Genomic DNA, 24,559 nt, shown 5'->3' on the forward strand with positions numbered 1-24,559 from the left:
TATTCTGTTAAACGGGCAAGATTATTTTAAAATTTGGTAGCTTCAGTGGATATTTTTTTTTCCCCCCCCCCCCCCGTTTGTTTTTGAGAGTTTCCATTGCAAAATGCTTTTTGTACTGATTCCCCCTCAGATTGAATAGTAACATGTAACGAAATATATTTTAACATATAGATCTTTTTATGTATTGTGTTTTCTGATAAAGAACATGTATCATATACAAGTTTTTATTATTTATGCAGTATTGCATGTGTGAAAATTTGAGTAAAAACAGAACTTTGTGACTTTGACCAAACCTATAGGTCGGTCAGGCACGTACATTGAACAGATATTTTCTCCCTCTCCCTACTGGGACATACGAGGTGAAGGGGTATAAGCTGTATCACAAGTGTGGGTACCCTCTGCACTGCCAAGACAATACAGTCCTATATCAATCAGTTGGGTAGCCTAGGGTTGGGATTCGGGTAAGTCACCCGTTGGCTGTGGGTTCATGTCCGGGGTATAGAACATCATTACGTTACTCATCTGCCTCATACCCAGCGAGGACTGACACCCCCTGTATATTTCCCATCGGGACATAGTTGGGGCAAGGGTGGGTGTCTGGTGGGTAACATTCCAGGGGAGAAAGTCCTATAACGGTTATGATAGTATCAATGCTGAAAACAGTAAATGAACCAGGAAATATTTAAGGATTGATAGCGTATTTATTTAATCATCAATGTTTTACGAGAATATAAAGCCCAGGGCCTTCTCTTGAAGAATCATATTCAACCACATAATGTTTGCAATATAAAGTGTTGAGAGTGTATAGATTGATATGTATTGGTGTTCACTGTAATACATGTAACATTTTTATATTTTCAGTTTGTATGTTTTACTCTGTTACTACAAAAACCATGTGCTTTGTTGTTTTCATTCGGGATAAGTATGATTGGTTAGTATAGGATAAAGCCCGAGTACGAGGGCTCTTCTGGTATATAAAGTCCAACCCAACGATAAAATGTCGAGGCCGCAGGCCGAGACATTTTATCGTAGGGTTGGACTTAATATACCAGAAGAGCCCGAGTACGAGGGTTTTATCCGACTTAAAAACTATCGCCCCTAATTGATATATTTTCGTTTTCAATGTGTTTACGTCAACCGTCCCCTTTGTCAATGTAACATGTTTAGGATATGAATTAAAACTTTTATTTGTGAAATAGCCTTCCAATGTAATGGAACATCCTATAAATGCCCTAGGGCACAGCAGATTTTGTGTTGCAGCTGGTTTCCGCTGTGTTACCAAATTTGAATATTAAAACGTACCAGATGTCTACAGAATATGACATGTTCACTTTTGATGGACAGTTCTTTACTACGGCGCTGTCATTCGTTTCTGGAATTTGGCGACCAAGGTTTTACGAGTAAATAAACACCCTGAATTGAGCACTCTGATTGGTCAATCAACAGTAGATAGTTTTTAATTAAATATCCTGAACTACAGATACAATCCAAGTATACTTTGCTATCATGTTTCATAATGATATTAATTTAAAGTATCTTCATAAAGTTTCAAAGATGAACAGGATAATCATACCTCATGAACTGAGAAATACACCTCATGAACTTTCACATAGGAGCTTGCATTGTTCTATTATTATCAAATTATTTAAACTTCGGTTTCAGTGATTGGTTCAAATTGATCACGTGAATGATTTGCACAAATGTTCTGAGAGTGTTTTTGCTATTTAAAAAGAACATAGGTGGACATTGTTTTCAGTTTGGTTGCCGATGTTCTGTCAACAAACTAAGTCACAAAATGTTACTGTATTAAACTTTACTTGTCCTTACGGCCGAATTATTCAAACCATGTGGTGATATTCAAGCGCTTCATCGACACAACGAAAGCGTTTAAATATGGAATGTTAGCCTCATTTATAGTTGAATGAATAAACTTGAAAATTGACTGCCCTCAATATATGAACCACGGAATGTCAAGTACCCCAATAAGTGAAGGTGACTTGTTTTTCTTTAACCATACCAATGCCTTACTACAGTGCAATGCTCAAAGCCCAAAATAGCTGCAAATGTGTAATAAACCGATCTCAAAATATCCTCACTCAGTTTCCCAAGAGTTTTCTTTGAATAAGACCTATACAAGACTGAACTTTGAATAAGATCCACTAAAGACTGAAAAATGTGTATAGCACTGTCATCAGTGTCGAAAGTTGCATTTAAATTCAAACGTTTTAACATTACTTTTGATTTGCTCCATTTCAAAAAGCTAATCATATTATAGAGAAAATAAAGAAAATAACAACAAAATGTTGGCCATCGTGTGTTGTGCATTCAAGTAAATGGCATCATGCTTGTTTTCTTTGTGATCACGATGTGTATGTGCAGGAAATACTGTGTCTTTTGTATTTTTCCGTTGGGGCGCCATTTTATGAGTGCGGCACCCGTTTATTATTCAGCCTGTTAAACCGTGTTCGCATGGTCGAAATCAGCGAGCAGTGATACTTCTATACACATCCCTATTAGCACATTTACACGATTCAACTTTGGTTTGAAAATAAAATCATGAAAATAATGCATAAAATTCGCAGCTATATATTGTTGGGTCTTTCAGGTAAATCAGCCGTTCATTTCATTTCCGAAAGTAATATAATTACTTGGCCTCTTAGACTGTTGACAGTCCCTTATACCTTTTCTTTTCTATTATTGGTAGTCTTTCGCACATACAGGGGTTGGGGTGGTGGTGGTGGTGGTGGGGGTTCGCAGGCAAATCGTCGAAGGCGCTAGCTGGGAATGCCAGAGCCCTGACCGCGTGTCTAGTCTTCGGCACTCGTGGTTATGCCTGCAGTATTCCCCACCCATGTATTTGCGAAAGACTACACTAATAATAGAAAAGGAAAAGCACAATTTGATTATCGACAGTCTGGCACAGCCTCTGCGTAAAGACAATATATCCCTACTTCTTTGACTTTTGAAGTAATGCAGACTGTTGACCGATCACCTATTTGATTGAATGAATGTAGGCGTTGAGCAGTGTGTGGCTTTTGACTATGACTTTTCGCCCAACATTCACAATTTTTCCCACGCATAACGTACAGTCATGATGATACAGAGCATATAAAGCTAACTTTGTTTTAGAATGTTTTTACTGAGATCGTAAATTCTGTTTCCACACATTTTTTCCTTTCCAAATGTAGCATATTTTGTCCGAACTTACGGACAATGTATGAAAAAATGTTTCTTTACAACAGCTGCAAGCATAGACAGTTTTTCTACTGTCTATGCTATTACTCAGTATTGGGAGCTGAGGCGATTGCAAACAGTGCGCATGCGCAATTTGATATTGCGTTCTTCACCTTTGAGCTCATTTATGTCAAAATACGCCCATTGCAAAGGAAACGACCATTTGAAAACCAAAATACACCCCTAAGAAACACACTGGTGACAGGGCGTCGTATATGAAGATCTTTACGAAGGTCGATGCAAGTGACAAACAACGTAAACATTTAATTGTACCGTCGATACAAGTCGAGGTGAGTTGTCGATTCATGAAATACAAGAGCTATAGTATAAGCTTATGTGCTTCCTGGTTGACAGTACAACTTATGTATTATTGGACTTTGATCAATAACATTGGTTACGGCTTTAAAGGTATGAAGCTTTGTCAGACTCGTTCCACTTCTACATTTTCAAATTTATGCCGACTTTCTGAGTATCCAAGAACTAAAATATTTTACTAGCAGAACATTCTAATCAAGTATAAACTAAGATGTGAGACGGTGGCGAATTTCACTGAAGCATTTCCGAAAACAAAAAAATGCGTAAAATATACAAAGTTGTCGGCGATCGGTTCAGGCAGAATGCAACTCGGAGACAGATATTCTTACGTTCAAACTTAAAATACCTGTCTGGTCTACCGTTTGTGGCAACTCGTTTTTAAGCTTTAGGGGTAAATAGTTTCATGCTTTCAATATTTGCAAACATTAAGCATTTCCCCTATATTTAGTTAATACAGGGATGACGGCCATTTTGAATTTGAAATATTGGTAAATATCGGATAATTTGTTTTACTAGTAGTACTACCAATTTTTAAAGTGACCCTTGATTTTTTTCTTGATTTTGAAAGAGAGTGGTTTAAAGTTTGCCTAAGGAAGGAAGTTCGAGCAAAAGTTTAAGTCTTTCATTTTCAAGTCGCGTAATTGTTAATGATTTTTTTCACAATTTTTGTTCATTAGGCTGCATTTACAAACACCACTGGAGGGGGATTTGGAAATATTCAGGGTACGTGGGGGCACTTGAACGGATTTGGGGACTCAAAGGAGAAACTCAGAACAAAACTGTCTCTGATTGTTACGTGTTTGGGTTTTCAATTTTAAGCTATAACTTCTGGCTAATTTTTAGGTGGTTTTGTTTTTATATATCCACTGCAGTTTCTTGCTCTTCGCCCTGAAGCGTGATGAAACGTCCAGCACAGCCATATGTGTTCAGTCAGCATTGTTATTGTTTATGGGCCGGCCCAGAATTCATATGTCATCAATAACAATGATTACCGTCTTACAAATGCATACACGGTGTATTTGCAAAACAATTTTGTTATTCTGACATGCTTTTGGAGTAGAACAACAAACTGCAGTTTTTACACAGAACCAAATATACGTGATTGGCCAAAAGGTACACCTATATTGGAAAAATATTTTTTCTCATAGACTACAATGTATTGTGAATCAACATTATCCATGAAATCAAAATCAATTTTTTTTGTACACACATGCACTTTTTACCTGCCACTTTTAAGCAAAGTACTTTACATGAATTAATATAATAATGTACAGATATAACCTTTTTATGGGAAAAATGTTAATAGTTTGCCAAATAGACTCCCATGTATTATGATTTGATATTTTTAGACGAAACATTATATCGGCTACATTTTGCCTTCCAATAGTTGCCAAAAAATGGTGACCCTCCCCAAAAGGAATGCGTGAAATTTCATGACCCTTCAAAAATGATTGCGCAAAAAATTGCAACCCACCTGTAATTTCTGGAATTTAAAAATTATAGCAAGTACATCATATCTTCTTTTAATGAATAGCAATAATTTAAGTACATAAGTCTTAGGAACGTAGGCATACTTAATTTATTATTTCCGAAATTTGCGTTTTAACTGCTGATTGGTACTTTTGTCTGTCTGTATTTTTGCCTGTCTCGACAGGTTTTCACGCTTTTCATAAATTTGACATCTTTTCTATTACAAAGTGATAAATAATGGCCAAAACAAGTGCTGGAAAGCAATCAAGCAAAAGCTCTTCTTGCAGTGGAGGTAAGCTAACCTTCCATTTGCTCCTCTGGACAAACATACGTCACCTAACACAAATTTTTGACTAAGAGTATTGATTTTAAACATTTATGCACGCATTTCCTGTCACAAACACGCAAGCTACACAAAGACTACAGTTGCTGCAGTTACAGTCACGAATATCATCAGGAGACAATATCAGTATTTATTTTTTTAGTACATGATTTTTATTAAATCATGACTTGCTGAATCTTTGAGGATATTCTGGTTGCTGGATCAGCAGACAGTTGATACGAGTATGATTCCTTGGATGTCTATACTCACGAAATATCATTATCAAATGTTAATGGCTTCAGTATTTGATATCAGGTCGGTCGAAAATGGCGAAATCTGGTACTGGAAAAGCAGCGATGAAACCCTCAAGAGGTATGTTATACGCAAGTGTGCGCAAGTATATGGACCTAGGATGACAGAGAGGGGACTCACAGACAGACAAAGAGACGGGGAGATAGGAATACCGAGACAGTCATGTCTTCGTCATGATAACAAAATATGACAAATAATGATTTGGTAAATGTAAAGCTATCGCATCCTGTGCTTTCCACCATTATCTGAAAAGGAAAAAATATTTTAAATTTCAAAGGGAAATGGTAAAAATATTGTGAATTTCAAAGGAATAATTTTTGAAGAAATACTACTTACTTGTAAAACTGCGTTCCTTCTCTTCTTCCATGTTATGACATTGCAGGCTTGGCTATAATGTCACTATTATCTCAATTTAAAAGGTGGACCAAAAATGGTAAAATCTGGTGGTGGACATCCCCCAAGAGGTGAGACAGAAATATGTGAAATTTTGTCCGGTGATATTACCAATCCGCATTTGTTTATATTTTTAATTCATGAGGAAACTGCATTGATGACATTTTTCCAGCAATTTTTCAATGGATTAGTACGTATCAGCTGAGCAACTTACATATTTCAAGTTCTCAGTGCATCACATTTTAATCTGACAATTTCTTTTCATGATCAGGCTGGCTAAACACAACAAAGAGTGGAATGGGAAAACGAAAGGGGAACAATTTTCAACCCTTCTATGGTAAGAAAAGATTAAGTCATCATCTGTTTGACATTCTCTAATACATTCTTACATATATATATATACATATATATATATATATATATATATATATATATATATATATATATATATGTGTGTGTGTGTGTGTGTGTGTGTGTGTGTTTAATAATGAAACGTAACTAAGTAACAGATATTACTATGTACTTGAAATAATTTTTGTTATTATTTTTAACACTTTGCTTTAGCATTAAGTACTGAAATTTCAAATTAGAACACACACACACACACACACACACACACACACACACACACACACACACACACACACACACACACACACACATATATATATATATATATATATATATATATATATATATATATAGTACACAGGGTTGTGTTTATGTGTATGAGTGCATGCCCCATGCATGCATTCGTTATTCAATTAAAGCCATACTGTATCAGTAGAGATCTAATTACATGTGAAAACTTCTCCCACTTGTTCAATCTTAGGGCTCCTTGACGTCAACCTTAATGACTTGATCATTCAGCCTTAAAATACTTGTGCAGATGGTTTTCTTTACATATTCTTTTGTGCTTTTGTAGCAAGTGTGAGTACAAGAATATGAACAAATATTCACACTGAGGTACTTATGAGGTGTCATCTTATATTTAGGTATGCCAAAAATGACAAAAGCCAAAGGTAAACCATCTACTAATCATCGCTCTTGGACAGCAGGTAGGCAGAAACAACAACAAGCAAGGGTACATATGACCTATAAAACGCAGAACTAATATGCTATTGTCACAATTATTAATATAAGCTCGGTTGGCTAATCGAAATTTCTTGTACACTTTGCTTGTTTGAACTCATATCATCACTGCAACAACGTAATAAACCTGGTCTTCAATGGAACAGCCCAGTAACTTAAAGCGTTGAGTAAGATACATGTCTTTTAAGGGTCCACTACAAGTTAGCTGACTTGTCAGCTTACAATCTCCCAAAACATGATTTCATATATATGTACCACAAACTTTGTTTATTCTCGTTATGTTATCCTCCAATCAGGACATTCGATATTGCCCAGGACTGCTGCAAGTTGGAAAACCGGCAATAGCTTATCTTGGAATAGAGGTACGTAATGTTACTAGTAGTTTATGACCATATTCATGTGTATTAGTGATTTGAGTTTGGTATGTTTAAAAAACTTGCCTTTTTAAAAGTGTGAATGGGACACATAAAATATGTTTGTTTTCTTGCAGGCATGGTGACTGGCAAAGCAGACAGAACAGTCCAACAGCGTCCCTTTTCTTGGCATACCGTCTCTAGCAAAGAGAAAACTATGTCAAAATGTACAAATTCGTTTATGAACGTCAATTATTCACACTCTGGAGTTATAATGAATGCGGTAGAGGAACAAACTCGAACCTACTATGAAAGGAAAACCACGCAAACATACTTTCAGTTTCAATGGTAGAGCTTGTCAAAGTCATAAATATGATTTTTTGATGAACAGTGTAGGTGGTTAGGGTTAGGGTTAGGAACGAAAGTCAAGGCTTTCAATAAACAGACAATGTATCATCAATGTCAAATTGAGTCTTTGTTCAACAATGAAAATTGAACACTTTTTTGTTTGTAAATAAACTTTAATTATTACCTATGGAAGATATAGTGTAAAATAATGGCTGAGGCGATTAAGTCACATGATACGAATGATTCAATACTTAAATCTTTATATAGTGGATTTTAATTCATGAAATGCAGGCTGGACTCACTGATAAATGTCAAAGTTTCATAAAAGATTGTAAAATTATTGTTTGTTACGGGAAATGAAAGTAAGATTACTACTTTTTCTTTTAGTTTAATACTCAATGTAACATGGTTATGGTTGATATCCTTTCTACGGTGTTCACCAGTGATCCTAATAAATAGTTACGTGTTTATTGTTAAATATTGCAAGCCAGGATTTCCTCTGATGTCATGTACAAGAACTCTTCCTCATAAAAATCAAAATTAAAGAAATTGAAGACAATGATTTACGATAAATAATGTGCAATTAGTCATAGATTTTAACAGCTATTGGAAAAATGAGATTTTTTGCATATAACTGATGACCAACTGGAGGGTAATCTTTCACAAAGAGATTAATAGTATACAGATTATTGACCCCCAAACATTCTAATTTGCATATTGAGGTGAACCGTGATATGTCTACAGACATAAAATTTAAAACATCTTATGTTTAACTTATATCAAGGACGAGGGTAGTCCACTATATTTAGCTGTTTCATAAAGTAATTTTTTATCCACATGATCAGACTGATAAATATGTGATATCTGTTTTTGTAAATTCTTTTTAATTCATTTTCATTGACTTGCCCAGTCTTTCGGTTAAATTTTATCTTAATAAAATGAATAAATTTAAGCCAAATTTGTCTCAATTAATGTAGTGATTGGAGTGAATGTGTTAAGATTGGTGTGATCATGTAATAGCCAATTGACATCATTGGTGTGATCATGTAATAGCCATGTGACATCATTGGTGTAATCATGTAATAGCCATGTGACATCATTGGTGTAATCATGTCATGGCCATGTGGCATCACGGGCTTGGCAAACACTTACCTAAACCTGGCCGAAGCAAACATCCAAAATGTAGCAAAAAAGATGATTGAGACAGAGAATGACAGAATTTGTTGGAAATCATTCTTGAAACATAAGAAAATAAGTCAGGAGACTTGTGGGCTACTCTATGTAATACAGAAAGAACACCTTTTGTGAACAGACAAATAATTCCCATGTTTCAAAAATATATCGATACTACTTATACAAAGACTGAGACTGTGGAAGGAAATGTGTCAAATCAAGATAGTGCTTGGTTTCAGTAGATGACAGCTTTACAGCATTGAAATAGTTATGAAATGAAATGAAATGAAATAACATTGACTTTTGTGTGTCTACTCAGATGTCTCTATGACAGGAGAAACAGAACACTACAGTATAATATAATTCTTCTTGTTAAATAATTTCATATTAGGCAATGGAGACTAAATGAAAGCAAACCCACAGAGATTGGAGCTATTAGACGGAAAGTCCTGAGGCAATTTCGGCTTTTCAGTAAATTGAACAGCCAAGTCTGGCAAGATCTCACAGTGACTGGAAAAAAGTCCATTGTGTTTGTTGAAAAGTTAATATATAATAGAGCTGAAGCCAGCCAAAGTAGTATACTGGTTATACACTTTGGCTTTGCATGATTTACAACATAAAATGGAAAGGAAATCTGTGAGGATTTAGTCTTGTATGTATATCCTTCTAAAAAGAAAGTAGAAGTGGGGACATATATTCAGACTAAAATGTTCAAAATTCTTTGCTGGTGTACTGGTGGCGTGGATGAGGTTCTCAACATATTGTTGTTGCAAAACTAACAAAAGTCAACTTTACTGAGCGGGAAAATTAGCACATGCACATCTGACGTGCTTTACCCTTCTAAAATTAACATAAGATATGCATATTGACCAATCACAGAGCCAAATTCATGTCTGTAATGATGCTACATATCTTTATGTTATTTGACAATACAAAACTCTTTTATTCCAACGTTTGTGAAATCCATTGCCTCAAATACCAAATTATGACAGATACATCGATCCTGAATTTAATCGGTCTCTCAATTTAACATACTGAAAAGAGAACCAGCTTTCTAAAATGTCAAAGGCTCATTCAAAAATATATTGAAATAAAGAGCATTTTTTCGCAGGTTGGGTATTAGAATATCCAAACTTTTTACACAAACGCTTGACCAGTATCAACAACTTCCGAATTTTTAATTATCCCATACAATTATTGCACTTACACCAACATAAATAGTGTAAATTTATGCAAAAATTTATCATGAAATGCTGTTGCTTTTGGTGAAATCGCAGTTTCTTTGCACTAAGCTTTACGGGTGTAAAGAATACATAATGCAAAAATTTTGATATCAATTAAATTCAATGACGATGTTTAGTAATTTCTATACAGGCAATTTGAATTTCAAGCTGATCCAGTGCAAGAAGATGATAAAGTGTTTTCTTGTCAGAGAAATAAAGCAACTAAGATGGGAACTATTGTGATAAACTCTATTGACAAAGTTTAACATCTTGGAGGGTGATGGAGAGTGTCCTCATTAATATATTTTCACATAATGGTGAGAGTCATTCAACCTAATTCTAAATGTGACATGTAAAATGAACACTTGGACTGAAAATTACCTTTTTGAGAGATATGAATCAAAGAATTATTTGCTGATAAGCTGAAAATATCACCAGGTTTGACATTTTGATATTTTAATGGGAATGCCACAGCTATTTTTACTTTTTTATCGCCTTTATTCTTCTTTCCTTTGCCATCGACAACAACATTTTGATCCCCGCCTTTGCCCACTGCCAGCTGTTTTGTCAGATCTTGCAGTTTCTTCACCTCTGCATCAATCTTTGTCTTGTCCGCACAGCACAGCATAAAGCTTTAGATCCAAAAGCTCATTTTATGATTTTTGTAGCAAAAGTTTTAAATAAAAAGAAAGTAAACTTGGAAAAATAAAACATTTACAGAAAAGCAATGAAAAAAAGTAACGTAAATGGATGAAAATTCAGTGAAAAGCTATTAGTGCAAGATGCGAGGTATAATGATATTCAAATATGCAGATTACATTAATGAGCATTGTTTCAGTATTAAAATTCTATGCTAATGACCCTTAATCAATGTGGAATATTCGCGTATCTCGGATCTTGCATTGTATAGTGAAAAGGATAAACGTTTTATTAAAAGGATGAATTAGCAATCAAGGTCACTCCCTGCACATTCATTTATTTTGCATCAAGCAAAATGTATCAGCCTTTGGCAAAGGTAGGAAGGCTATGATGTGTAAGTCAGTAAATCAAACAGATTCTCCTCCTTTCACATCTTTAAGTGTGCAAATATTGTTACATACAATTTCAACTAGCTTGTAGGTTCAATTCTCACAATTTACTATAGCCTTTGTCTTTTGAAAGGAGGCAAACTACATGATGTTGCAATGCATCATGGGTAAAATGTTGAGTTTGGTAAAGGAGACAAGTCCGGTAGTCTACGGTTAAAATGTTGCCTTCTCACCACAGCAAGAGTTTGAGAAGTAATCTATAAATACTTCTAGTTTTTGTCATGAAAATAGCTAAACTTATCTTTTCAGGCCAAAAAGAGGCATTTCTGGCATTTTGACAATTAGAATGTAATAATTTTCTTCATAGAAATAACATGATGCAACCATTTTGAATATGAAATCTTACTGAATTTTCGATATATCATTTCTGTGATACCAATATTTGCATAGTGAACCCTGCTTTTTTATCCATAATATGAAAAAGATAAAGCTGGTTGAAAGTTTTCCAGGGGAAAATTTGATCGAAAGTAACTCTTTCATTCTCAAAGTACTTACCACCTTAATACCCATTATCCTCTGTGGAGGACAACCTTCAATGAGAAATCAGTACGACGGGGTCATTTGAAAAAATCTGAGAATCTTTTTTTGATTCTGTCGCTCCCCCTCCACAGGTGTTTGTGTGTGTGCAGCCTTACTCAAGCCATGGGCGGGGCTTAGGTCATGAAATTTTTGTCATCTTAAAAGAGGGGTCATCAATTTTTTAGTGCAATGGGTAGGGAGTTCATTTATTTTGACTGATGCACAGGAAGAATTTGCCGGCTTACCCCAGGCCATAATAACTGCAGCTCCCTAACTGCAAATTTCAATATTTAACGGGTGTGCTCGAAATACTGGAACCCTGAATTTAAATGCAAAACATGTTCTAATAAATGTTAAGTAATGGTGCCATACAATGATTTTACTGTGTTTGATGTAATAAGTCATTTCAGCTCACCTTCAGAAGAAGCGCGATTTTGGCCTAAATGTCAGTTACGATTTGTACCGATGTCAACTAATGGTCCATAAGCATCCCATACAATCACAGGGTACACGGGCTTGTTGTTTATTTGTGTCTGTTTGTTTGTGTGTATGTTTGTGTTTGTTTATTTGTTATTTTTAATAAAATAACAGCGAAAAGCTGTTTTGTTAATATTTGTCAATAAAGAGCAATTTATTTGTTTATTTGTTTGTTTATTTATTTGTTTGTTTGTTTGTTTGTTTGTTGATACGTATTTCCGATGGTTAGGGTTAGGGTTAGGCTTAAGTTAGGGTTAGGGTTAGGGTTAGGCTTAAGTTAGGGTTAGGGTTAGGGTTAGGCTTAAGTTAGGGTTAGGCTTCAGTTAGGGTTAGGCTTATTCACTCCCTCTATAGGGAGTGAATAAGCCTTACCCTAACCCTAACCCTAACTTAAGCCTAACCCTAACCCTAACCCTAACCCTAACTTAAGCCTAACCCTAACCCTAACCATCGGAAATACGTATCAACAAACAAACAAACAAACAAACAAACAAACAAACAAACAAATAAACAAACAAATAAACAAATAAACTGCTCTTTATTGACAAATATTAACAAAACAGCTTTTCGCTGTTATTTTATTAAAAATAACAAATAAACATACACAAACATACGCACAAACAAACAGACACAAATAAACAACAAGCCCGTGTACCCTGTGATACAATAGGCCAAACCCGGAATTCGAATCGACCACGGTACAAACAAAGCCATGTGCGCAAACGCGCACAGACGTACGTGTATTTCCATACGCGTTCAGTACACATGTGGGTTTGTTTGTACCGGCATCACGTGATTATTTGGGCGTACTGAGTATGTAGAACGGCGTACGCATCGCGTCCTTTTTATTCCGGAGTAGAACCATTAATTCAGTTCAAATCACTCCGTGTCAACACTACTGATAAACATCGTGAACAATATTGTCGTGAAAACGACCTTTGAGCTCTGTCACACATATCAGCGTTCAAAAGAAGTGAATTGTGCACAGGCGTGATGTTTACTGGGTAGTTTGTATTAGTGTAGTTTATGCTACGTTCCGACATTGTCTTCCGTAGCCTAATCACCAAGGTAAGAAACAGAATTATCCGGCCTGCAAAGAAAACTGCCCTTTCTAGTCGAAAAATAAACACGAATCCTACAGTCAGTTACCTCGTTCGACGCGGAAGGCTACTGTCCAAAAACACGGTCATGTCACGGTCAAATGAAAACTTTAGGAGAAATCTGCCGCGATTTGACAACATCGGCGATTCTGGTAGCCACCGTTGTAATAACGCAACTCATTATCATAATGGACGGTGTCCGCACATAGAAAGCGGTGAATCTCAGTCTGATGCCGTTGATGGCGTTGCTCACGGACCAATCAGCGATGCGGACGGCGTACAATTATGATAATGAGTTGCGTTATTACAACGGTGGACGCCAGAAATGCCTAGTTGGTGAAAACACGGCAGATTTCTCCTAAAGTTTTCATTTGATCGTGACATGAGAGTGTTTTTGGACAGTAGAGAGCCTTCCGCGTCGAACGAGGTAACTGACTGTAGGATTCGTGTTTATTTTTCGACTAGAAAGGGCAGTTTTCTTTGCAGGCCGGATAATTCTGTTTCTTACCTTGGTGATTAGGCTACGGAAGAGAACGTCGGAACGTAGAATAAACTACACTTATAGAAACTACCCAGAAAACAGCACGCCTGTGGAATTGTGTGATACGATCCAGAACTCCTAAGTTATTGTACATTGTTAGTGTAAAATTTGCATAGTATCTGCAATATCAGGTTGAAGGGCCTCATCTGCTAACTGCTCTGAACCTGTTTCAGGTTGATTTACTAACACACATGCACAATGGCTGCTGCTTCTGAACGCAAAGTTTTAGAAGAAATCGGTGAAGATTTCCTGTGTTGTACCATCTGTCTGGAGCAGTTCGAGTCTCCTAAAATTCTACCATGTCTGCATACATTCTGTGAGCAATGTTTAGTTACACTGGTTGAGCAAACTGAACCCCTAAACTGTCCAGAATGTCGACAGCAATATCAGCTTCCCGTCGGAGGAGTGCCAGCGATAAAAGGCAACTTCTTTATGAGCAACCTGATCGAGATATTCAAGCAACGACTGGAGTCTATGCAGGGAAATGAGATCAAGTGTGAAGGCTGCCAAGAGAATACAGCCACTCACAGATGTATGGAGTGCCAATCATATCTTTGTGACAGTTGTGTTAAAGTGCACAAAAATCTGCCGCTTACACGGAAACATCAACTAATGACCATGGGAGAATATGAAACAGCAAAGTCAACCAGTCCTGTAACGCTTCATGCAGTTGAATATTGCAATGTCCACAACGAGAACAAAATTGAATTCTACTGTGAAACCTGTCAGGTACCTGTCTGTTCAAACTGCACCATAGTCAAACACCGCATACCAGAACATGTACACAGAGACTTGAAAGATGCAGCAGATGAGTATCTTACAGAATTGAAAACCATGGTTGACAAACTGAAAGTGAAAGAACAGGAAGCTGAAAAGAACAAAACCCTGGCCAAGCAGATTCACACTGATCTTACAGAACAGTGCAGCAGAGAAGAAAGGAAGGTGAGAATGAAAGCAGAAGAAATCATCAAGAAAATAAAGAGAGAAGAGCAGAGACTGATAGATGAACTGAAAAACAATTGCAAAATGAAAAGTAAAAGAGCAGCTGTTGATATTGATGAGATGGAATTAAGACATGGTAACATTAAGAGTGCACGCAGTTACGTAGAGAGTTTGATGCATCATGGGAATGCTGCTCAACTTCTCTCCACAAAGGATGATGTTGGCACTCGTATCAAGCGACTGATTACCATAGAAGCTGAACCAAAGGCTTACCACGAAGACTTCATACTCACACCACATGATGAATTCTGTGAGCATGGAATTCTGGGAATTCTGAAATCTGATGTGTGTATGTCGAAGTGTACAGTTGAAAATATTCCAAAACAACTCCTGAAAGGTGACTCTGCAGACCTACTGATCACAACCAGAGATTCCACAGGAAAACAAGTCATCCCAAAACAACAAGTGAAAGCCAAGGTAAGAAAACCTGATGCATCATGGGAAGACATCAGTGTTGCTGATATCAGAGATGGTACACACATAGTTACAGTGGCTGGACAAATGGGTGGAAAATATCAAGTTACCATGACAATAGGTAATCAACCAATACCAGGCTGTCCTGTCATCATACCCGTCATCAAAGGATTGGTGAAGACCATTGGCAGTACAGGAAGTGTTGAGGGACAGTACAACAAACCCAGGAGTGTGGCCATAAACAAAGACAGAGACATTGTCACTGCAGATACAGACAATAATAGGTTGCAGATTACCACCAGAGAGGGAACATTTAAGCAATTCTTGAAATTCAAACAGTTTATAAAACCTTTCCAACCACGTGATATTGCTATATCAAGTGATAATACACACTATAGTTTAAATGACAGCATTAAGCAAGTAGTTGTCAGTGATGAGAATGGACATGTCATCAGATGCTTCGGAAAAAATGAATTGAAAGATCCATGGGGTATTGGGATTAGTCCTGTAGATGGCAATATCTATGTGACAGACAAGGTAGGGCATTGTGTTAGGGTTTATACACAACATGGCAAATACCTTAGGTCATTTGGATCAGAAGGCAAAGGTCAAGGGCAATTCAACTGGCCATGGGGTGTAGTCATAGCAACTATTGGAATGGTATTTGTAGCAGACTACGATAACAAGCGTATCCAGGTATTCAATGCAGATGACCAGTATTTGTATTCCTTTGATTGTCAGGGATTTCCCCTTGGGCTAGCAATTGAAAATGATAAATATGTCTATGTAAGTGCTATTAACTACATACTGAAGTTTGAGAGTAGTGGTAAGTTTGTTTGTCGTATTGATAGTGATAGTGATGGGCTGAACTGCCCCTCTGGTATAGCTCTGACAGATGATGTACCTTGCAGGGTGGTTGTAGCTGATACATTCAACGACTGCATCAAAGTGTTTGTACAGTGATAACAGTGCATAGAACAGTACACGGTATATAGTACAGATTTAAGTTGTACATGTACCTCCATAAAAATGTAGAAATAGCCAAAATGGTGATGGGGCCTTTAAAAAAATTGCCACTTCAACATTTCATACGCCAATCACCCATTAATGCAGCAAAACCATAGATATTTTCTCCTTTACTGAAGCACAACCTAGTATCATTTGTTGTGATATGTCTGCAGTATGTTGTGAGTTTGAATCCGATCAAAAATTTACTGAATCACTGTTTTTCCAATGTAATCCGAAGTGAGTTACATAGCTTTCCTGTAGACCTGAGTAGTTGCATTTTCTTGTATAAGCACGCTCTTTTGGTTGAATACCCCAGGCTTTTATGTGTAAACTTCAAAATTACAGGAAAGCCTCATTGATTGTCCAGTGAATGCAATCAAAGCCTTGACAACAAGTAGATAATGGTCAAAGTTCAGTGGGGTCTCAGTAATACCATCAACAGTCTCTTGATCATCACATATAAACGCTATAACCATAAGGACTCATAACTATTGTGTGACCATGGAAGCAGAAGCAAGTCTACCTCCATCATATGACTGACAAAACAAAGTCGATCTGTGAATTCATTTTCTATTTGCTAACTGACATGGAATATTGTAAAAAACAACTTGCCTTAAGTTCACTGATGTTTCTTTAAAATTTTAACACCAAGACTGGCCATTTGCATCCAACTCTTTCTGAGAAATATTCATTGTATTGCACAGAGACCTTGAGACTGTAGTATTTCATCAGCAGTACACAAAGTTAAGTATGCAGAGATGTATAAATAAGTTGTCAATTCTTTGTTTTATCACGTGATAAATCCCAGAACCTTATCAAAGATTCAGGTAGTCTTTGAAGAAAACAGCTCCTTCTCTAAACAAATATATTTTACCCAATAGCTGTCATTGTGCTCATCTTTTTAGGTGTTGTAGACATGTCTAACTTGTAAGGAGTGACAGAAAGAGGTCAAAGTTGAGGGTAAATCATCAATACCTCAAGATTTGTCAACAAAAGCTTGTTGATCTGTCAAAGACAGACCTTGTACATTATTCATACATGATAGGTTTTTGGAAAGAAACAAACATTAGCTTGTTCACATTGTATTATATACTCTTTTTTATTCCTTTGGAATTTGACCATTTTATCACACAGCAACATCTTCACACACTTACAATAGTACTAAACTGCTTTAATGGATTCTGACCAATCATTTTTGAGCAATAAGATTTTTGAAGTAAAAGTGATTTATCAATGACTTAATATTTCATCATTGTTTTGCTGTTTCTCGTATTTGTATTGCATTCAGACTTTCTACCTTAGATATCTGACTGGTATCGGTCTCATCAAACTTCATGAGTATTAATTAATATTCATAAAGAAGTTGCATTTTCTTTCATCAATGGTTTGTTTCTATCATTGACTGACAAAACAACAAAGAGGATTTTTGCCTTCATCATGTTCTTTATCTCACAACTATACCCTAGAGGGCTGTTTTTTATCAGAACTGCACCTGTGTGACTTTCTCATGTAACAATGTATTTCATGAACAATTTCTTGATGCATCATGTCAGTAAAGCTACTATGATGAGATTTTATCATGAACATTCAGACAAACACGTTGCCACTTTCATCAATCAGCAATGCACCTTGGATACAGTGTTAGCATTTGTCCTACGGGTCCCGCATGACCTTTGAGCAGCAGTTCCCATGAGCCCTCCCTGTAACTTTTAACACCATCAGTACAATTCAATTTAAATTACAGTTTTAATGTGCACGTAACGTAACCTCATATACATACATGCATGTATGTATGTATGTATGTATGTAGATACGTACGTACATTTCTCATTTCCATATGGAGGTGAACTGTGAGTTGTCTTCTGATGTAAAATTTATAAACATCTGATGTTTAACTTAAAACAAGGATGAGAATGGTCCTTTATATTTAGCTGTTTAAGAAAGTAATTTCTTGATCCACGTGATCAGAGTGATAATTACGTAAACTCTGATTTTGTTAATTTCATTTTAAGAATTCTTTTTAATTCATTTTCATTGACTTGCCCCGAGTCTTTCGGCTCAATTATGTCATAATAAAACGAATAAATTTCAGCAACATTTGTCTCAATTAATGTAGTGAGTTCAAATAAGGTGAATGCCACTCAGATTGGTATGATATTGATACTACTGATACTGAGACCAAGACAATGCAAATAAATGTGTCTAATCAACATAGTGCTTGGTTTCAGTTGATGACAGCTTTACAGCATAGAAATAATTATGAAACAAAATGACATTAACTTTTGTGTGTCTACTAGGATATCTGTATGAAAGAAGAAACAGAACTCTATTTATATAAAACCTGTACAATATCTAAGCAATCAACCACATCCAGCAATGGTATAGACCACGAGATTTTGACCATTTCACGACAAACGTGCACGAACGATAGCGAGGACATATCAGGTGTGAACTGGTTGAAATTGAGTGGTGTAACCATTGCTGAGGTGGTTTATTGCTAACATTAAATTGACATTCTGGCATGAAAAAAGTCAAAAAGGGAATTATTCTCTTGCCGAGAGCTCAGGCCTGTTCCTACAGTGCTATACTACAAATATAGCATGGTTTATTTCATGTCCCGACCAATCAGATTGCAGTTTTTGCGTGTCAATATACTTGTAAGATATAATACTTCCTATTAAATCATTTTATTTTTGGCAATGTAGACTAAATCAAAACCGTAGAGATTGAAGCTACTAGATGGCAAGTCCTGAGGTAATTTTCAGCTGCTCAGTAAATTGAACAGCCAAGTCTGGCAAGATCTCACATTGACTGGAAAATAGTCCATTGTGCTGGTTGAAAAGTTTATATTCAAAAGATGAGAGGCCAGCAAAAATATTATACAAATATGATGAATCACCCTCGAACACGCTACGATTAAGGTGTTGTCAGCTTTTTTATTGAAATTCTGTTGAGGAAAATAAAATCACACATTTCCAAACTGAAAATATTCTGCTGTTGGCATTGATGGTTATAAGCTATGACTTTGCAACATTTACAACATAAAATCGAAATCTGTCAGGATTTAACTGTATATGTATATCCTTCTAAAAAGAAAGAGTACAAGTGGGGAAATATAGTCAGACTAAAATGAGCAAAATTCTTTGCTTGTCTACTGGTGGCATCAATGAATTCTCACATCTTATTGTTGTAAAAATCAAAATATTAATCTTATTGAGCAGCAAAATTGGCACATGCATATCTGATGACCTTTGCCCTTTGACAATTAACATAAGATATGCATCTTGACCAATCACAAAGCCAAATCATGTATGTAATTATGCTACGTCTTCATGTAATTTGATAATGCAAAACTCTTGACTCCAAATTCTTTGAAATTCATTGTTTCAAGTACCAAATCATGACCTAAAATCAATCCTAAACGTAACATGCTGAAAAGAGACACAGCTTTCTAAAATGTCAAAGCCTCATTGAAAAATCTCCTGAAATAAGAGCATTTTGTTTATAGGTGGAGCATTAGAACACTAAAACAACAAACTCAAACGCTTGACCATTATTAACAACTTCCAATGTTTTTAATTATCCCATTATTGCACTTAACACTAACATAAATAGTGTAAATTTATGCACATATTACTAAGTAATGCTGTTGCTATTGGTCAAATCACAGACAGAGATTCTTTGCACCAAGCTTTTGGAGTGGAAAGAATGCATAAAGGTGCTTTAAATAAAATTCTTTGTTCGCCGTCCACTTGCTGGTAGGTTTTCAGAGAAAATTAAGAAAACAAACACAATGTTAACACTATTACAAATAAAAATTTCATTATTTCAAAGGAAATCAAATAAAAATTGAGCTTATTTTAATACACTTGTGTCTTTGTCCATGTTTGTTTTTTTCCCTGGCTGGCTGAGTGGTAGGTTATTCAAAAATCGAAGGATGGCAAACAAAGAATTTTCTTTAAGTGACCTAATTCAAAAAATGTAATCTTGATATTAATTAATTTCAATTATCATGTTCAGTAATTTCTAAACAGGCAATTTGAATTTCAAGCTGATCTAGTACAACAAGACGACAAAATGTTTTCTTGCCAGAGAAATAAAGCAACTAAGATGGGGACCATTGTATAAATTCTATTGACAAAGTGTAATATCTTGAAGGTTGATGGAGAGTGCCCTTATGAACATATTTTCACATAATGGTGAGAGTCATTCAACCTAATTCTAGATGTGACATAGACAATGCTCACTGGGACTGTAAAATACTTTTTTTGAGAGATATGGGTCAGGGAATCATCTGCTGAAAAGCTGAAAATATAACCAAGTTTGACATTTTGATATCTGGGAATGTCACAGCTGTGTTTACTTTTTCTTATCGCCTTTTTTCTTCTTTCCTTTGCCACCGACAACGGCATTTGGATCCTCGCCTTTGGCCACTGCCAGCTGTTTTTTCAGATCTTGCAGTTTCTTCACCTCTGCATCAATCTTTGTCTTGTCCGCTTTTTCCGCCTTTAATGCACGGACAACATTACCCTAGTGGCAAAAGACAAGAACAACATCCCAGGGGGGTTCACTCCATTAAACAGAACAGCATAAAGCTTTGGATCCAAAAGCTCATTTTATGATTTTTGTCGCAGAAGTTTTAAATAAAAAGAAAACACAAGTGAAAATAAAACATTTATAGAAAAGCAATGATAAAAAAGTAACATAAATGGATGAAAATTCAGTGGAAAGGATAAATGTTTTATACAAGGGATGATGTAGCAATCAAGCTCACTCCCTGTACATTCATTTTTTTTTGCATCAAGCAAAATGTATCAGCCTTTGGCAAAGGTAGGAAGGCTATGATGTGAAAGTCAGTAAATCAAACAGATTTTCCCTTTCACATATTTAAGTGTGCAAATATTTTTACATACAATTTCAACTAGCTTGGAGGCTCAATTCTCACCACTTTCTATAGCCTTTGTCTTGTGCAAGAAGGCAAACTACATGATATTGCAATGCATCATGGGTAAATGTTGACTTCTCACCACAGCAAGAGTTTGTGTACTGATCTACTAAATACTTGTAACAGACACCTATCATAGTTTTGTCATGAAAATGGCTAAACTCATCTTTTCAGGTATTTCTGGCATCAAACTCTGGTATCATCTAAAACTTTACTTTTGCTTCTGTAATAATGTGTTTTATGTGTAGAAAGCAGCCGTATTGAAAATATGGTTGACTGCCTGAGACTTTTATGACTCACTTAGGTGGTTAAATTGTATTTAAGGTGGTGAGAATTGCAACAAGGTCAAGTATTAGTATGATGATTTCTGACCTTTTAACTCATTTGATATTCATTTCACCATCACGTTTCCCTGAACTATCGCTACATGCATTACCAACATAAGAAACTATCAAACGATTTTTGAAATTACCAAACCTTCCAGTACCTGAACTCTATAATCTGGACAATCAATACCCTTGGATGCAAATGACTAATTTTGCGTTACATGACTATGTAATCCTAAAATGTACCTCTTCTTTAAACCTTTGAGTGCCAAAGTCAATTTTTGTCACCTTCATAAAATAAAACCCTGTCAATTTTTCCAAAAGTTTAGATCAAAAATTGTAGCCAATGAAACGAGTTAAAGATGTTCCTTCTTACTAGAAATACCACAAAAATGAGTTTTATTTTGAATTTCTTCTTAGAAGAACTTTCCTATTTTACGTTATTAATCATGACTGACCATGCCAAGATAGCCCTGGCTCGTTACATTAAAATCTTAACTAACATACTATTTATTGATATCAATTTGTTTAGGTTTACTCTATCACTGCAGGTATAGCTTGGTTAATCAAAGGCTTAAGATGTGGAACAGCACATATTTAAATTTTGTGTAAATTTTTTTACTGAAAACAAAAAGTGTCTATATGTAAGCATCGAAGCTTCTGTTTAAGATAGAGATTGCAATCATGTGGGTAGTTTAAGAGTGAGATGTACTTTGGACAGAATTTCAGGGATATAAATATTCTTGACACTTTTCCAGTATTCTCTGTACAGAACTGTACCTTAAATGGAATAATTTTAAAAGCTAGAGAGACAATAGGAGTGAATACTCTCTCAGTTTCATGAAAATCAACAACCGTTTTTCTTTCATAGTTGTAAAGGAAATAGTGGATACTTTGAACACAAATCCTAAAATGGTTAGATAGTAGAACCACAATGTACTTTACATGAAAACTTCTTTTTCCCTAGCAATTCATTCGTAGATTTGGCATTTACAATTAAATAGTAATAACTATTTTCTTTGTGACGAGTTATCAGAGTGGGTGAGTTCCCCTTCATGGGTGAGACTATTTTTAGTTTAACCTGTTCACTTCTACTTCCCTGTAAACAGGTCCTCACTAATCATTGATAACAATAGGTTTGGGTCAAACCGTGTGTGAAAGCTGTAAAATAGATTAAATTAGCTGTTCAATTTACTAGGCGTTCAGCTGAAAAAAAAAGAACACCTTTACTCTAATGTGACCCTCCCTTTCTCCCTAAAACACCCTCCCCTTTACTTGAATAAGTACCCTGACTCCAAAACATGACCACATCCAAGAATAACGAGGAGAGCCAGGAACAGGGACAGCAAAAAGCACGCTAAAAACAGCAGAATTTTGCAGAAGAGCAGGGCAGAGCTTTGGAAGACATTTTTCCATGCTTTGCGTTTTTTAGCCCCGGAGTGAACATGATTTCCCTGGGAATAAGAGGGGATGGCACAGTATCAGTAACATGGCGAAAAGAACTTTTTCTGTTAATTTTTGACTTTACAATCATCTATCAGAAACAAAATTACTACTGTTTTGCAGGGAAAGTTTGTATTAAAACTTAAAAAGTTAGGTGTTTTGCCTTACTTTTGATTTTTTGAGCTTAAAAGATCCAACAGGTATGTTTAAATGTGGCGCCAGTTCTGACATACCGTCAGAAGTTGCTACTACAACTTCACTCTTGAGAACTGTTTATAAATGCACACCTTGTACATGTTATCTTACAGATTTTAATATTTCTTGCCATATACAATAATTATATTTCTGTATATTGTTTTGTCCAAGTAAACATGTAAAAAGGGCAGACTAGCTAGTTTAATCAGCTGTACCAGAAAAAACATAAATACCTTTGCTGTTTTGGCTTATCGCTAAGCTTTGACAATCAGTTTGGTATTTTGGCTATAAATATGAACAAAATTTCTTGGTCTACTCCCAAAACCATGTTGAAATACACATTACACAGCTACCGGGTACTTGACACAGACTATAGCTGAATAACAGACGTTTTTCTGTTGAAGGTGTAATTTATATCTGTGTATTCATGAAGAAGAGAATTGGTAGACACAAATTCTGTCCTGTCTTTTCAACCCCTTATTCTATGTAAACAGGTCCATATAACAATGCATTTGGGCCAAACCATTGTAGTGAAAGTGTTGAAACATTCCTGTATTTTGTCTGCTCACCTGTTGTGTGACCTTTTCGTTGAGTTCATCAACGTTGCCGACTGGAGCAGGGTCACAGGTTCCGCCTTGGGTGGCTCCGCAGGTTTTGCATTCTGCAAAGATCATACCAATTTTGTTACCATGGATTTTGGTGAGTCTTGTCAGATATTTGTGCAAACATACAGCATATACTATTATTTATGTGATAGTGGTTTCCACCTGTCACTTTGACAAGTTTTGGCTCTCTCTATTTGTGTTTATTGCTGAGGCATGCGGTCAGATTTTTTTCTTGCTTTCCAAATCATCTTAGAGGCCAAAGCTAAATTAAAGTATGGGGTTCCTGTAACACACTACCAAATGAAGCAGTGATGATTAAAGCCATATCATGCTAGTCTCCCACACACCATAATCTGATAGTGAGTACGCCACTTTTGCACCTTAGTCTAGAACTCATCATTCAATCTATTAAACATCTGTAGTCCTTCACATGTGATGCTTTATTTCACTCATGGCACCAGTGGTAATAGCAAACAACTTAGCCATCGAGAAACCAGAAATGGACACAAACATTTATTTTTGCACATAAGTAACGGTGAATAAACATGAAAATTTTGGATCCTGTAAATTTTACATGTAAACATTATGTAATCATGTTTTATGAAAACCTGACGACTGCACTGAGGGCTCTAGTTACCGACCACTTACTACTGCGGGCGCT

The 24,559-nt window shown here is 36.0% G+C and overlaps 3 protein-coding genes across 5 annotated transcripts in view; 2 read left to right on the forward strand and 1 right to left on the reverse strand.

The window, feature by feature from the left end:
• Window positions 1-3,333: 3,333 nt before the first annotated feature.
• LOC139124076 (uncharacterized) lies at window positions 3,334-8,797 on the forward strand. Of its 2 annotated transcripts, XM_070690208.1 has the most exons (8): window positions 3,334-3,524; window positions 5,248-5,311; window positions 5,657-5,713; window positions 6,073-6,117; window positions 6,318-6,383; window positions 7,042-7,104; window positions 7,435-7,500; window positions 7,629-8,797. In XM_070690208.1, the coding sequence occupies exons 2-8, from the start codon at window positions 5,257-5,259 to the stop codon at window positions 7,841-7,843; spliced, it is 567 nt and encodes a 188-aa protein (XP_070546309.1). In that variant the 5' UTR covers window positions 3,334-3,524; window positions 5,248-5,256; the 3' UTR covers window positions 7,844-8,797. The 2 variants fall into 2 exon arrangements, with proteins under 2 accessions (XP_070546309.1, XP_070546310.1); XM_070690209.1 differs by lacking the exon at window positions 6,073-6,117.
• Window positions 8,798-14,794: 5,997 nt separating this feature from the next.
• On the forward strand, window positions 14,795-16,339 carry LOC139124352 (E3 ubiquitin-protein ligase TRIM71-like). Its single transcript, XM_070690493.1, has one exon. The coding sequence runs from the start codon at window positions 14,795-14,797 to the stop codon at window positions 16,337-16,339; it is 1,545 nt and encodes a 514-aa protein (XP_070546594.1).
• Window positions 16,340-19,300: 2,961 nt separating this feature from the next.
• LOC139124093 (methionine--tRNA ligase, cytoplasmic-like) overlaps window positions 19,301-24,559 on the reverse strand; it is a 34,537-nt gene continuing 29,278 nt past the window's right edge. The window contains exons 18-19 of one of the 2 annotated variants that reach the window (XM_070690230.1): window positions 23,863-23,954; window positions 19,301-20,914 (exon numbers count right to left, since the gene is read on the reverse strand). In XM_070690230.1, coding sequence (XP_070546331.1) covers window positions 20,893-20,914; window positions 23,863-23,954 — 114 coding nt within the window. In that variant the 3' untranslated portion in view covers window positions 19,301-20,892. The other variant, XM_070690229.1, reaches the window with a different exon arrangement.

This window comes from Ptychodera flava (genome assembly GCF_041260155.1).
Source record: "Ptychodera flava strain L36383 chromosome 23 unlocalized genomic scaffold, AS_Pfla_20210202 Scaffold_23__1_contigs__length_28996876_pilon, whole genome shotgun sequence".
NCBI classification, from domain to species: domain Eukaryota; kingdom Metazoa; phylum Hemichordata; class Enteropneusta; family Ptychoderidae; genus Ptychodera; species Ptychodera flava.